At 47.8% G+C, this 16,341-nt stretch overlaps 1 protein-coding gene across 15 annotated transcripts in view; it reads right to left on the bottom strand.

Annotated features, from left to right (window-relative positions):
• The window catches only part of myt1la (myelin transcription factor 1-like, a), a 54,096-nt gene extending 50,335 nt beyond the window's left edge, over positions 1-3,761 (bottom strand). For 5 of the 15 annotated variants that reach the window (XM_052470764.1, XM_052470769.1, XM_052470765.1 and 2 more), the window contains exon 1: positions 2,827-3,202. Coding sequence is in view for 1 of the 15 variants with exons in the window: in XM_052470771.1 (XP_052326731.1) it covers positions 3,386-3,393 (8 nt within the window). In the remaining 14 variants the exon portion in view is untranslated. Of the gene's footprint in view, positions 1-2,826; positions 3,205-3,385 lie in introns of those variants that run through there. The other 10 variants (XM_052470759.1, XM_052470763.1, XM_052470771.1 and 7 more) reach the window with 5 other exon arrangements.
• Between the last annotated feature and the right edge of the window lie 12,580 nt (positions 3,762-16,341).

Below are 16,341 nucleotides of genomic sequence, written 5' to 3'. Positions count from 1 at the left end.
CCCATCAGTATTACATATTATTAGATAGTTCTGTGTTTATCAATACCAGCTCCCATCAGTATTACATATTATTAGATAGTTCTGTGTTTATCAATACCAGCTCCCATCAGTATTACATATTATTAGATAGTTCTGTGTTTATCAATATAAGCTCCCATCAGTATTACATATTATTAGATAGTTCTGTGTTTATCAATACCAGCTCCCATCAGTATTACATATTATTAGATGTTGTTTATCAATACCAGCTCCCATCAGTATTACATATTATTAGATAGTGCTGTGTTTATCAATACCAGCTCCCATCAGTATTACATAGTATTAGATAAAATATCATTAGATAAGTTCTGTGTTTATCAATACCAGCTCCCATCAGTATTACATATTATTAGATAGTGCTGTGTTTGTTCAATGGAAGGATAGTATTACATGTTATTAGAGAGTTCTGTGTTTTCAATACCAGCTCCCATCAGTATTACATATTATTAGATAGTTCGTTTATCAATACGAGCTCCCATCAGTATTAAATATTATTAGTGTGTTTATCAATACCAGCTCCCATCAGTATTACATATTATTAGATAGTCAATGCCAGCTTCCATTAGTATTACATATTATTAGATAGTGCTGTGGCCATTTTCAGAGTACCAGTTTTTTCAAACAGGCTTTGTGCTTTGTGTGACGGTATCTTTCAATATGCTTTATTGTTGTATCAATGAGTTTATATGAGTCGTCATCATCATTATTGTCAACAACAACGACGACAACAATAACCAAAACAACAACAGCAACAGCAGTAGCAGCAGCAGAAGTAGCAACAGGAGATTATAAAGTCTAATTCACAAGTATACTTAAATGTATCGTTGCTGTGCTGTGTGCCCTAAAGTGTGTGTGATCAGGCCTCATTCACCAGTCTGTCTCTTTGTGTGTGTGTGTGTGTGTGTGTGTGTGTGTGTGTGTGTGTGTGTGTGTGTGTGTGTGTGTGTGTGTGTGTGTGTGTGTGTGTGTGTGTGTGTGTGCGTGTGCGTGTGCGTGTGCGTGTGCGTGTGTGTGTGTGTGTGTGTGTGTGTGTGTGTGTGTGTGTGAGCAGACAGGCCCAACAGAAGCCTGCCTCACAGCCTTGGAGACTGGCTAATAGCATGACACGATTCAGCAATCAGAGTGTCTGTCTACATGTATACTGGGCTCAAGCCACATGCAACCCCACCAGATCCTATAGTTAGATTCACCAACAATGAAGGAGGAGTTAAGCCACTGTCCACATCTGTCCAGACAGACAAGGCAGACAGACAAGGCAGACAGACAGGGCAGACAGACAGATCCTTGTAAAAACAACTACATTCGCCATGGTAGTACTGTTAATACAGTTGGTAATTCACACAGTTTCGGATTTCATAGTGAGAATACATTCCATGAAGATGTTGCCACTTTGACCCGAAACGTTCGATAATGTTGATGAACTCGGCCTCATCCTCAACCATCATCCCAACTTTCCCTCTCTCAACCATCCACGCGGAGAAACACTATTATTTCCCATGGTGAATGTTTTTTATTTCTGTTAAAAAAAAAAAGAAAAAGCAGGCACACAGTACACAGCATTGCAATGCAGCGAAGGTCTGGCTATAGCAAAGGTCCCCTATTAAACATCGTCTGTCATTACCCTAGATAGCGGTTGCCTCTGAGTATTCAGACTCCCTGCAGCACAAGGATGTTTTTTCTTCTTCTGCTTTTTAATGCAACTACATTGTAGGGGTTCAATTCAGCATGGCTGGGCTAACTGGAACGGGGACAGTCCACGGGTCAACGGAGCTCAGAAGGCCTCCCATAAGTTTGTCTCATTAATTCATAAATGGCTCCCTCACATTGCCACACGCAGAACGTGCGGGTGACCGTAGCGACGAACCCACCATTCAAGTCAAGGCCATCGGCGTGTGATTGACCGTGAGGCGACAATGCGAGAGATGTACATTGTATGTTTCTTCCTGTCTGCTCAAAACTGCAGGTCCAAGTGTGCGCGACTTTGACCAGGCTCAACAAAGAGACTCCTTCCAGTTTGTGTTCCACTCCTGGAACAGCAGGATGAGCATTCAGATCAAATGTAGATTTGTTTCAGATGGTATAATCATTCCTGATAGCACATTAAGTTCTGTGAAAAGCTTTTGCAACACTCCCTTTTATGTAGGGGCTTCTATAAAACAAAGGCACCTCTCTTACAAAGGGGTATATGTCAGTTTTGCAATATATATATATATATATATATATATATATATATGTATATACATATATATAAATAAATACAAATTGGACAATGACTGTATTTGTGGTCTCTGATGGATAGACATTGCAGTTGTTTGTTCCAGTATGTCATAGTTACGGTAAGTGTTAGTGGGGCTCATACTAGTAGTGTCCATTGCTGAGGTAACGAGCAACACATCAGGAAGATCAACTTTAGTGGTAGCATCCCTACCTCAAGCCCTTGCAGAACTTTGTCGAAAACAAAAACAAAACAACAAACAGCAACCGACACACTCATGCAGAGACAACGTTTGTATCCAGATATATATATATATATATATTAGCCTTATGGACCACGTTCATCTGTCCTAACTCACAGCAAGTGGCATTTCTCTCATTGCAGGAAAGTAGCTCCACGCCATAATCCCATCAGAGATGAAGCATGTTGTCAACATTGTGTGCTGGAATGTTTACCACAGTCCTAGTCTCACTATTCACAGTTGACTAGCCTCTCTCTATGTTCATAACAAACACAACTGAGACGACACAACCACAATATAGAACAGGAGGAAGCAAAAAAAAGAAACCTACTGAAATGGCGACGGTAAAGCTCTCTTTTTGCTTCCTCTCCCAGTTGTCTGAAAGTCAGTCTGCAACCAGTCTCCCTCTCGCTCTCTCTTTCTCTCACACACTTCGTTTTCGACACTGGCAGTTTCTCTCTCTCTCTCTCTCCCTTCCTTTCTTCTCTCTCTTTCTCTCACCTTCCCTCTCTCTTCTGTACTTCCCTCCTTCCTTTCTTTCACTCTTTCTTTGTCACTGTCATCAGAATCGGGGTGTTCTTGCTCATTCCCGTAGCACTTGAGAAATGGAGGGAGAGAAGTGAATGAAAGGGGAGCTGCAGCCACTTTAGAGAAAAACAAGGGAGGGAGGCAGAGGAGAGAGCAGAGCGAGCGATGGAGACACAGACAGGGAGGAGAGAAGGAGGGAGGGAGGAGGGAGGGAGAAACAGGCAGAGGCTGTATGTAGAATGTGTGAGGCGAGCAGGCGAGAGAGAGAGAGAGAGAGAGAGAGAGCGAGAGAGATAGAGAGACCCTTGTCGAACAAGGCACTGCAGCAGAACACAACCCAGAGAGGAAGGCATCTGACTTACCCTCCCATCGGTCCCCAACCACCGTCGGCTCTCCAGGCAACCACGGCAAACCCAAGAGGAACCAATGATGACGACTGCTGCCCACAGAGAGAGACAGAGAGGGGGAAAGAAAGGCAGAGATGAACCAAGCCAAGCCCACTGCCAAGCCTAGATTCTCTGCCTCTCCTAGCCAGCCAACGGAGCGCGAGGCTGGAATCACATTCCCCACCTCACTCTGTCTCTGTCTCTACCTCCCTGTCTCTCACTCAGTCTCTCTCACTCTCTCTCGTTCTATCGCCCCCCCCTCCCCTCTCTTTCCTGTATTAATTCAGAGCGGTAGACATTGTGCGGCGCAGGCAGCCGTGGCTCTCTCTCCCCACAGAGCGGTCGTGTCGTCTCTGGAGCGGAGCGTGTGCAGCTGTGCGTGCAGTAGAGGCTGTGCGCCAGGATAGCTATCGCCTGTGTTTGATGTTGTATTTGGGAATCACTAGCTAATTCACATGGGAACATGATGGAAAATATAAACCAACACCCAGGACTGTTCTGTATGTGAGCACTGTCCTTATACACTGGGTGTTCAAGCGTCATATTTTAATTCCCTCTGTTAGTAGTGTGTAAATTTAGATTGCTCATTATTAGTACAGGATCACTGTAAAAAAACTATTTTTAAGTGGAAGATCAGTGAAATGTTTTGTTAGGGTTAGATATTACTGCACTGTTGGAGCCTGGAACACAATCATTTTGCTACACCCACAATAAAACCTGCTAAATATGTGTATGTGGCCAAAACAATTTGATTTGATTTGATTTGAGATGTAAATGCTGCTTAAGGAAATATAGATTGCCCATTAGTAGTACAGGATCATTGTTCATTTTTTAAAGTGGAATATCAGTGATATGTTTTCTGCTGCTGAAGGAAATTTAGTCTGAACCTGGTGGACAGCTCCTGGTGCTGAGCCTAGTGGACAGCTCCTGGCGCTGAAACTAGTGGACAGCTCCTGGGGCTGAGCCTAGTGGACAGCTCCTGGGGCTGAAACTAGTGGACAGCTCCTGGGGCTGAGCCTAGTGGACAGCTCCTGGGGCTGAACCTAGGGGACAGCTCCTGGTGCTGAGCCTAGTGGACCGCTCCTGGGGCTGAACCTAGTGGTCAGCTCCTGGTGCTGAACTTAGTAGACAGCTCCTGGGGCTGAAACTAGTGGACAACTCCTGGGGATGAAACTAGTGGACAACTCCTGGTGCTGAAACGAGTGGACAGCTCCTGGGGCTGAAATGAGTGGACAGCTTCTGGGGCTGAAACTAGTGGACAGCTCCTGGTGCTGAAACTAGTGGACAACTCCTGGTGCTGAAACGAGTGGACAGCTCCTGGGGCTGAAACGAGTGGACAGCTCCCAGCTCCCCTGTTCTCCTCTATGCAAGATTCTCAATTGGGAAAAAGTTTGTCCTCTCCTCGACTCCTCTGTCCTACTCTCCTCAGTGACACGGAAACCGATAAGTGGGCGCCATATAAAGAAGAATGTCAATTCGTTAATTGTTGAACGGAGGAGATTGCTCAGCTTTTCGACAGCCTCCTCCGGTAGAGGATACTCAGGTTGTAGTACTGCAGATGAGTTTTGCAATTCCCCCGACCCCCTTTGAATCAGCTGTTGTTTTCTCAGAGGAGAAAAGCATGCACACATTTAAAATCAATACTCTACTTATTAATTTACCTATAAAATGTCTAGCACAGCTAGCTAATTATTTTGACCACTTTACACATGTATCTTGGGATTATTCCTCTGTGAACAATTTGCCTGATGATATTCCAGTGGAGAAGGAGCGTTATATTTAATTTAGATTACTTTTGACCTTTTTCAAAAGGAGGTGAGAGAAGGACGCAAGGAGAGGACGCGAGGAATCAAGCTAATCCAATTGAGATTCTCTCTATGGACAGCTCCTGGTGCTGAACCTAGTGGACAGCTCCTGCTGCTGAAACTAGTGGACAGCTCCTGGTGCTGAACCTAGTGGACAGCTCCTGGTGCTGAACCTAGTGGACAGCTCCTGCTGCTGAAACTAGTGGACAGCTCCTGGTGCTGAACCTAGTGAACAGCTCCTGGTGCTGAACCTAGTGGACAGCTCCTGCTGCTGAAACTAGTGGACAGCTCCTGGTGCTGAACCTAGTGGACAGCTCCTGGTGCTGAACCTAGTGGACAGCTCCTGCTGCTGAAACTAGTGGACAGCTCCTGGTGCTGAGCCTAGTGGACAGCTCCTGCTGCTGAAACTAGTGGACAACCATTAAAAACTCAGCACTCTCAGGGGGGCAAGAGATAGAGAAAGAGGGGGGCAGAGACAAAGGACACAGACTAGCTAGACTACAGTGTAGTCTTTGTATGGGTTGTGTTACCTTCGAGCTGAGGTGGTCAGTATAGAATAGTGAGGCTCTAGACTTTACGTTGGTCGTTTCTAATGGCAGTTGTCTGAGAAATGCTTTTCTAAGCACAGTAATGGGCTTCATCAGTGAATTAGCAGCAGGCAAAATCGCTCCTGAAAACAGAGGTTGGATGGTCACGCTGTGAAAGCGTTGAAATGTCTGCAGCCTAAATGGCACCCTATTCTGTATTTAGTGCACTTTGTGGGGAATAGGGCATCTGTTCTGAGGGTCAACAGAATTAAAGAAAGTTAAAAAGTTAAAAAGTTGCATGTTTATGTCCTTGTGGATATACCAAATCATAAAAGCTTTTTTGGTTGGTATTTTTGCACTAAATACTAAGAGGGACTAGGTATTATTTCTAGTATGAAGAATTAAAGCCATTAACTTCTAGTGATCGGGGACATTTCTACCTTTCTCTGTTTCCTATAACATATTTCTCCAAGGTGCTTTGTTATTGGAGGGAATCTAATTTACAGGGGCTGTAATGTGACAAAGACGTATCTGACAATCACAAAATTATCTTTAATTAATAATATTGACTCAAAACTCACTACCCGATGATAAATCTGGGCTGGAAAGCCTCTCGATCGGGAGGTGTGTGTGTGTGATGTATTGTACTGCTCAAGGACAACGTTCCCCCTCGATGCTGCCTTTAAAAAAAGACGGATCGATAAGATATATCGTGCTTCACAGTGTCCCCCCCACATGTTCATGCACGCACACACACACACTCACGCACACACTCACACACTCACGCACACAAACACACGCGCACACACACACACTCACACACACGCACTCACACACTCACGCACTCATGCACACACTCACGCACACACAGAGAGGCACGTAGATATGAATCACACCCAGCCAAGACAGGCTCTGTTGCAGGCAGCCAACATCAATGCCTCCCCTATTAAGCTTGCCTACAGTCTGTCTGGCTCTCCTCTGCCTCTCTGCTACAATACAACTGTCTGTGTGGAGGGGGAAATGGAGCAGACGGTTGAATGACAGCCGGCTGGGCTGAGAACACACATAGCTGGGCATGGTAAACTATCCCCATGTTCTATAGACAGGGGAGAAACATAACCAATAATTAAGGAAAGGCTTTGAGGGAGCCAAGAGAGGCATGGGAGACTTGGGAGAAAAAGGGGGGGGGGGGGGGGGAACCTCCTGTGTTTTCTGTACTGAGGCAGAGCTGTGGGATGATAGAAGAGGGATGGGGGAGGTGGAGGGGGAGAGATGGGGTTATGTCTCCTTGGTGGCAGTGACAAATGGTGGGAGGATAGGACTGGGGAGCTTTAGGGATCTGATTTACTTCCACACACAGTATCTCTGCAATGGCACACACACACACACACACAGGCACACACACACACACACACACACACACACACACACACACACACACACACACACACACACACACACACACACACACACACACACACACACACACACACACACACACACACACACACACACACACAGTCATTGCCCCTCTCCATAGGGTTCTGTCTCTCTCATCCCCCACCACGCGCCTCTCTCTGCGGAGCCCGGCGGAATGCAGCAGCCCCCTTGGTTATCCAGCCAGCCAAACGAGCATAGCCCTTATCAGCCATGCAAATGAGGGGGAATTCATTAACACAGCCAGATGGTCCACTGGATAGATGGTGATGAAGCAGAGAGAGGGGAGCGTTTGTCACATACAGCCAGGCATTGGCCATGGTGGCAAGGAGGAGAGAGATAAAGAGAGACAGAGCTAAAGAGAGACACAGAGAGAGAGAGAGAGAGAGAGAGAGAGAGAGAGAGAGAGAGAGAGAGAGAGAGAGATAGCAGTAGATGGCCATGATAAACATGCCACATGACAGTGGCTGTCACCATGTGAATGGGGTGGCCGCAGCACACTAGCCCCATGGCTAATTATTTCTTATGGCTCGTCTCGTTGTTATGCCTGGTGTGTTTAGGGGGATGGGGGGTTGTGCATGTGTGTGTCTTTGTGTGTGTTTGTCTTCCCCCCACAGCCCCCTTCTCTCTCTCTCTCTCTCTCTCGCTCTCTCTCTCTCTCCAATCCTCTGCTGACTCTTTGTTTATAATTCATCAGTCTCTTAAGGGGGTCTACCTCACTCTTTCACTCTCTCTCCTTTTCTTTTTCTCCCTACTCTCTCTCCTCTGCTTCTCCCCATGAGACCTTTGTTAGTGGGGTCCTAGAGAGAGTGAAAGAGGAAAGAGGAAGGTAGGGAGAAAGACAGATAGCATGAGTGTGTGTGTGTGTGTGTGTGTGTGTGTGTGTGTGTGTGTGTGTGTGTGTGTGTGTGTGTGTGTGTGTGTGTGTGTGTGTGAGAGAGAGAGAGGTGAATGAAAGAAAGAAAGAGAGAGAAAGAAAGGCAACAGAGATGAAAAGTGGTTTCCTCCCCGCTGCCTCTGTGCCTCTGTTTGCAGAGCAGCAGCCAGTCCTACTGTGTACCCAGCTCCAAAATTAGCCACGGAGGTGGTCTCCTAACAACCATCTCTCTTCCCCTCCATCTCTCTGTATCCCCCCACACACACACACACACACACACAAACACACAAACACGCACCGCTCTGCATTCCTTTATCCAATTCCATCCATCAGCCATGAGTGAGCTCAGGACAAGGAAATTGCAAGGGAGGAAGGAAGATAAGAGAAGAAACCACACTGGTTGAATCAACGTTGTTTTTATGTCATTTCAATGACCTTTTTTTTTATTTAAGAACACATTTTTTAACAACACATTTTTATTTACAATGACGGCCTACCCCGGCCAAACCCAGATGATGCTGGTCCAATTATGAGCCGCCCTGTGGGACTCCCAATCACGGCCGAATGTGATTGAGCCTGGATTCGAACCAGGGACTGGAGCCCAGTTATATTGAACCAACGCGGAATAGATGTTGAATTGACGTCTGTGCCCAGTGGGAAGATAGACGAGAGGAAGAACGAATGAATGAACGAAAAATACGAAAGAACGAAATAAAGAAAGAACGAAAGAAAGAGAAGAGTGCTTGTATTTTGATGAGGCTGGTTTGTAGGCTATGGTGGTGTGACCTAGTTAAAGGCTTCTCCCTTAAATAATACATTCCACCCAGGCTGTGAGAACAACCCACAGCACCGGCGCTCAGCCCTGCTCAGCTCTGCTCAGCTCTGCTCTGCTCTGCTCTGCTCTGTCTGTTTGTTGTTAAGGACAAGCCCGAGACAGCAGCCAGCATTGATAAATACACATCACAGACAGCTCTCTCTCTCTCTCTCTCTCTCTCTCTCTCTCTCTCTCTCTCTCGCTCTCTCTCTCTCGCTCTCTCTCTCTCGCTCTCTTTCTCTCTCTCTCTCCAACAAGACTTTAAGCATGCTGGAAAGGAGCTGACCAAGGCTGCAGGAGATGAAGGGAGAGATGATGCCATGTCTAATGTCTTTGTTTGTGTGTGTGTGTGCGTGCGCGAATGTGATGCGTGACTGCGTGTGTGGACCGAAACCCATCTATGACGTCCCTTCCTGTCCAAGCAGTGCTTCAGGAAGGACCAAAAAGTTCAAGGGCTGCGCATGAATCAGAATGCAACAGACTGCTATCTCCTGTTTGTTCTGTGCTTAACCTTAGTTTCCCTTCTCTCTATCTTATGCTGTCTTCCTCATCCCCTCAATCACACAGCAGTTACACAATGTCTTGAACAGGGAGAACCAAGGAGAAAGCTATGAAAAAAGGAGTGAGCTGGGATAAAGACTGAGTTAGAGAACAGGTTAGGGATGTAGAGATCCTATAGAAAATCTACAGGTAAAAGAAAAGAGAGCCCAGATAATTGTGGTAGATAGTCCCAGGCAGGTCACAACTGACATCCATTCGACGTCCATCCATGTCTGAGGAGATGACGTGGAAACCGGACACTAGGGGCAACAGTGAGCGATGTTACCTTTCAAGTAGGTTTCGGCTTTGCTCGGGGGATGGGCGTATGTTTAGGCATTCATGGGAATCATTAGATTGTAGTCAGGCTGTCAATACTGTTGTTTGGTGTTGACAGAAAATCCGGTTTCGACCAAGGTAAATCAATGCATGAAATGTATGTCTGCCTTCCTGATGAATTGTTTTAGTGCTGTATCTTTCCGAGAACAATGCGGCATGTCGCTGTCATCTCAGCTATAGGGCAGTGTGGTATGTCGCTGTCATCTCAGCCATAGGGCAGTGTGGTATGTTGCAGTCATCTCAGCCATGGGGCAGTGTGGTATGTTGCAGTCATCTCAGCCATAGGGCAGTGTGGTATGTTGCAGTCATCTCAGCCATAGGGCAGTGTGGTATGTTGTAGTCATCTCAGCCATAGGGCAGTGTGGTATGTTGCAGTCATCTCAGCCATAGGGCAGTGTGGTATGTTGCAGTCATCTCAGCCATAGGGCAGTGTGGTATGTTGCAGTCATCTCAGCCATAGGGCAGTGTGGTATGTTGTAGTCATCTCAGCCATAGGGCAGTGTGGTATGTTGCAGTCATCTCAGCCATAGGGCAGTGTGGTATGTTGCAGTCATCTCAGCCATGGGGCAGTGTGGTATGTTGCAGTCATCTCAGCCATAGGGCAGTGTGGTATGTTGCAGTCATCTCAGCCATGGGGCAGTGTGGTATGTTGCAGTCATCTCAGCCATAGGGCAGTGTGGTATGTTGTAGTCATCTCAGCCATAGGACAGTGTGGTATGTTGCAGTCATCTCAGCCATGGGGCAGTGTGGTATGTTGCAGTCATCTCAGCCATAGGGCAGTGTGGTATGTTGCAGTCATCTCAGTCATAGGGGGGCAGTGTGGTATGTTGCAGTCATCTCAGTCATAGGGCAGTGTGGTATGTTGCAGTCATCTCAGTCATAGGGCAGTGTGGTATGTTGCAGTCATCTCAGTCATAGGGCAGTGTGGTATGTTGCAGTCATAGGGCAGTATGGTATGTTGCAGTGCAGTGTGGTATGTTGCAGTCATCTCAGTCATAGGGCAGTGTGGTATGTTGCAGTAGGGCAGTGTGGTATCTCAGCCATAGGGCAGTGTGGTATGTTGCAGTCATCTCAGTCATAGGGCAGTGTGGTATGTTGCAGTCATCTCAGTCATAGGGCAGTGTGGTATGTCACTGTTATCTCAGCCATAGGGCAGTGTGGTATGTTGCAGTCATCTCAGCCATGGGGCAGTGTGGTATGTTGCAGTCATCTCAGCCATAGGGCAGTGTGGTATGTTGCAGTCATCTAGGGCAGTTCAGTCATAGGGCAGTGTGGTATGTTGCAGTCATCTCAGCCATAGGGCAGTGTGGTATGTTGCAGTCATCTCAGCCATAGGGCAGTGTGGTATGTTGCAGTCATCTCAGCCATAGGGCAGTGTGGTATGTTGCAGTCATCTCAGTCATAGGGCAGTGTGGTATGTTGCAGTCATCTCAGCCATAGGGCAGTGTGGTATGTTGCAGTCATCTCAGCCATAGGGCAGTGTGGTATGTTGCAGTCATCTCAGCCATAGGGCAGTGTGGTATGTTGCAGTCATCTCAGCCATAGGGCAGTGTGGTATGTTGCAGTCATCTCAGCCATAGGGCAGTGTGGTATGTTGCAGTCATCTCAGCCATAGGGCAGTGTGGTATGTTGCAGTCATCTCAGTCATAGGGCAGTGTGGTATGTTGCAGTCATCTCAGCCATAGGGCAGTGTGGTATGTTGCAGTCATCTCAGTCATAGGGCAGTGTGGGTTATCTCAGCCATAGGGCAGTGTGGTATGTTGCAGTCATCTCAGCCATAGGGCAGTGTGGTATGTTGCAGTCATCTCAGTCATAGGGCAGTGTGGTATGTTGCAGTCATCTCAGCAGTCATAGGGCAGTGTGGTATGTTGCAGTCATCTCAGCCATAGGGCAGTGTGGTATGTTGCAGTCATCTCAACCATAGGGCAGTGTGGTATGTTGCAGTCATCTCAGCCATAGGGCAGTGTGGTATGTTGCAGTCATCTCAGCCATAGGGCAGTGTGGTATGTTGCAGTCATCTCATCTCAGTCATCTCATAGGGCAGTGTGGTATGTTGCAGTCATCTCAGCCATAGGGCAGTGTGGTATGTTGCAGTCATCTCAGTCATAGGGCAGTGTGGTATGTTGCAGTCATCTCAGTCATAGGGCAGTGTGGTATGTTGCAGTCATCTCAGTCATAGGGCAGTGTGGTATGTTGCAGTCATCTCAGCCATAGGGCAGTGTGGTATGTTGCAGTCATCTCAGCCATAGGGCAGTGTGGTATGTTGCAGTCATCTCAGCCATAGGGCAGTGTGGTATGTTGCAGTCATCTCAGTCATAGGGCAGTGTGGTATGTTGCAGTCATCTCAGCCATAGGGCAGTGTGGTATGTTGCAGTCATCTCAGCCATAGGGCAGTGTGGTATGTTGCAGTCATCTCAGCCATAGGGCAGTGTGGTATGTTGCAGTCATCTCAGTCATAGGGCAGTGTGGTATGTTGCAGTCATCTCAGCCATAGGGCAGTGTGGTATGTTGCAGTCATCTCAGCCATAGGGCAGTGTGGTATGTTGCAGTCATCTCAGCCATAGGGCAGTGTGGTATGTTGCAGTCATCTCAGTCATAGGGCAGTGTGGTATGTTGCAGTCATCTCAGCCATAGGGCAGTGTGGTATGTTGCAGTCATCTCAGCCATAGGGCAGTGTGGTATGTTGCAGTCATCTCAGCCATAGGGCAGTGTGGTATGTTGCAGTCATCTCAGCCATAGGGCAGTGTGGTATGTTGCAGTCATCTCAGCCATAGGACAGTGTTGTATGTTGCAGTCATCTCAGTCATAGGGCAGTGTGGTATGTTGCAGTCATCTCAGCCATAGGGCAGTGTGGTATGTTGCAGTCATCTCAGCCATAGGGCAGTGTGGTATGTTGCAGTCATCTCAGTCATAGGGCAGTGTGGTATGTTGCAGTCATCTCAGTCATAGGGCAGTGTGGTATGTTGCAGTCATCTCAGTCATAGGGCAGTGTGGTATGTTGCAGTCATCTCAGCCATAGGGCAGTGTGGTATGTTGCAGTCATCTCAGCCATAGGGCAGTGTGGTATGTTGCAGTCATCTCAGTCATAGGGCAGTGTGGTATGTTGCAGTCATCTCAGCCATAGGGCAGTGTGGTATGTTGCAGTCATCTCAGCCATAGGACAGTGTTGTATGTTGCAGTCATCTCACTCATAGGGCAGTGTGGTATGTTGCAGTCATCTCAGTCATAGGGCAGTGTGGTATGTTGCAGTCATCTCAGCCATAGGGCAGTGTGGTATGTTGCAGTCATCTCAGCCATAGGGCAGTGTGGTATGTTGCAGTCATCTCAGTCATAGGGCAGTGTGGTATGTTGCAGTCATCTCAGTCATAGGGCAGTGTGGTATGTTGCAGTCATCTCAGCCATAGGACAGTGTGGTATGTTGCAGTCATCTCAGCCATAGGGCAGTGTGGTATGTTGCAGTCATCTCAGCCATAGGGCAGTGTGGTATGTTGCAGTCATCTCAGTCATAGGGCAGTGTGGTATGTTGCAGTCATCTCAGCCATAGGGCAGTGTGGTATGTTGCAGTCATCTCAGCCATAGGGCAGTGTGGTATGTTGCAGTCATCTCAGCCATAGGGCAGTGTGGTATGTTGCAGTCATCTCAGCCATAGGGCAGTGTGGTATGTTGCAGTCATCTCAGTCATAGGGCAGTGTGGTATGTTGCAGTCATCTCAGCCATAGGGCAGTGTGGTATGTTGCAGTCATCTCAGCCATAGGGCAGTGTGGTATGTTGCAGTCATCTCAGCCATAGGGCAGTGTGGTATGTTGCAGTCATCTCAGCCATAGGGCAGTGTGGTATGTTGCAGTCATCTCAGCCATAGGGCAGTGTGGTATGTTGCAGTCATCTCAGTCATAGGGCAGTGTGGTATGTTGCAGTCATCTCAGCCATAGGGCAGTGTGGTATGTTGCAGTCATCTCAGCCATAGGGCAGTGTGGTATGTTGCAGTCATCTCAGTCATCTCATAGGGCAGTGTGGTATGTTGCAGTCATCTCAGTCAGTGTGGTAGGGCAGTGTGGTATGTTGCAGTCATCTCAGTCATAGGGCAGTGTGGTATGTTGCAGTCATCTCAGCCATAGGGCAGTGTGGTATGTTGCAGTCATCTCAGCCATAGGGCAGTGTGGTATGTTGCAGTCATCTCAGCCATAGGGCAGTGTGGTATGTTGCAGTCATCTCAGCCATAGGGCAGTGTGGTATGTTGTCAGTCATCTAGGGCAGTGTGGTATGTTGCAGCAGTGGGGCAGTGTGGTATGTTGCAGTCATCTCAGCCATAGGGCAGTGTGGTATGTTGCAGTCATCTCAGTCATAGGGCAGTGTGGTATGTTGCAGTCATCTCAGCCATAGGGCAGTGTGGTATGTTGCAGTCATCTCAGCCATAGGGCAGTGTGGTATGTTGCAGTCATCTCAGCCATAGGGCAGTGTGGTATGTTGCAGTCATCTCAGCCATAGGGCAGTGTGGTATGTTGCAGTCATCTCAGTCATAGGGCAGTGTGGTATGTTGCAGTCATCTCAGTCATAGGGCAGTGTGGTATGTTGCAGTCATCTCAGCCATAGGGCAGTGTGGTATGTTGCAGTCATCTCAGCCATAGGGCAGTGTGGTATGTTGCAGTCATCTCAGTCATAGGGCAGTGTGGTATGTTGCAGTCATCTCAGTCATAGGGCAGTGTGGTATGTTGCAGTCATCTCAGTCATAGGGCAGTGTGGTATGTTGCAGTCATCTCAGTCATAGGGCAGTGTGGTATGTTGCAGTCATCTCAGTCATAGGGCAGTGTGGTATGTTGCAGTCATCTCAGTCATAGGGCAGTGTGGTATGTGTGGTATGTTGCAGCAGTGTGGTATCTCATCAGCCATAGGGCAGTGTGGTATGTTGCAGTCATCTCAGCCATTGGGCAGTGTGGTATGTTGCAGTCATCTCAGCCATAGGGCAGTGTGGTATGTTGCAGTCATCTCAGTCATAGGGCAGTGTGGTATGTTGCAGTCATCTCAGTCATAGGGCAGTGTGGTATGTTGCAGTCATCTCAGTCATAGGGCAGTGTGGTATGTTGCAGTCATCTCAGCCATAGGGCAGTGGTATGTTGCAGTCATCTCAGCCATTGGGCAGTGTGGTATGTTGCAGTCATCTCAGCCATTGGGCAGTGTGGTATGTTGCAGTCATCTCAGCCATAGGGCAGTGTGGTATGTTGCAGTCATCTCAGTCATAGGGCAGTGTGGTATGTTGCAGTCATCTCAGCCATTGGGCAGTGTGGTATGTTGCAGTCATCTCAGTCATAGGGCAGTGTGGTATGTTGCAGTCATCTCAGCCATAGGGCAGTGTGGTATGTTGCAGTCATCTCAGCCATAGGGCAGTGTGGTATGTTGCAGTCATCTCAGCCATAGGGCAGTGTGGTATGTTGCAGTCATCTCAGCCATAGGGCAGTGTGGTATGTTGCAGTCATCTCAGCCATAGGGCAGTGTGGTATGTTGCAGTCATCTCAGTCATAGGGCAGTGTGGTATGTTGCAGTCATCTCAGCCATAGGGCAGTGTGGTATGTTGCAGTCATCTCAGCCATAGGGCAGTGTGGTATGTTGCAGTCATCTCAGTCATAGGGCAGTGTGGTATGTTGCAGTCATCTCAGTCATAGGGCAGTGTGGTATGTTGCAGTCATCTCAGCCATAGGACAGTGTGGTATGTTGCAGTCATCTCAGCCATAGGGCAGTGTGGTATGTTGCAGTCATCTCAGCCATAGCGCAGTGTGGTATGTTGCAGTCATCTCAGTCATAGGGCAGTGTGGTATGTTGCAGTCATCTCAGCCATAGGGCAGTGTGGTATGTTGCAGTCATCTCAGCCATAGGGCAGTGTGGTATGTTGCAGTCATCTCAGCCATAGGGCAGTGTGGTATGTTGCAGTCATCTCAGTCATAGGGCAGTGTGGTATGTTGCAGTCATCTCAGCCATAGGGCAGTGTGGTATGTTGCAGTCATCTCAGCCATAGGGCAGTGTGGTATGTTGCAGTCATCTCAGTCATAGGGCAGTGTGGTATGTTGCAGTCATCTCAGTCATAGGGCAGTATGGTATGTTGCAGTCATCTCAGCCATAGGGCAGTGTGGTATGTTGCAGTCATCTCAGCCACAGGGCAGTGTGGTATGTTGCAGTCATCTCAGTCATAGGGCAGTGTGGTATGTTGCAGTCAACTCAGTCATAGGGCAGTGTGGTATGTTGCAGTCATCTCAGCCATAGGACAGTGTGGTATGTTGCAGTCATCTCAGCCATAGGGCAGTGTGGTATGTTGCAGTCATCTCAGTCATAGCCACAGGGCAGTGTGGTATGTTGCAGTCATCTCAGTCATAGGGCAGTGTGGTATGTTGCAGTCATCTCAGCCATAGGGCAGTGTGGTATGTTGCAGTCATCTCAGCCATAGGGCAGTGTGGTATGTTGCAGTCATCTCAGCCATAGGGCAGTGTGGTATGTTGCAGTCATCTCAGCCATAGGACAGTGTGGTATGTTGCAGTCATCTCAGCCATAGGGCAGTGTGGTATGTTGCAGTCATCTCAGCCATAGGGCAGTGTGGTATGTTGCAGTCA

The sequence above is a fragment of the Oncorhynchus keta genome, chromosome 19 (genome assembly GCF_023373465.1).
Source record: "Oncorhynchus keta strain PuntledgeMale-10-30-2019 chromosome 19, Oket_V2, whole genome shotgun sequence".
In the NCBI taxonomy this organism is placed as follows: domain Eukaryota; kingdom Metazoa; phylum Chordata; class Actinopteri; order Salmoniformes; family Salmonidae; genus Oncorhynchus; species Oncorhynchus keta.
Note: the sequence above shows the minus strand (reverse complement) of the source record. Positions and strands in the feature narration are given on the sequence as shown.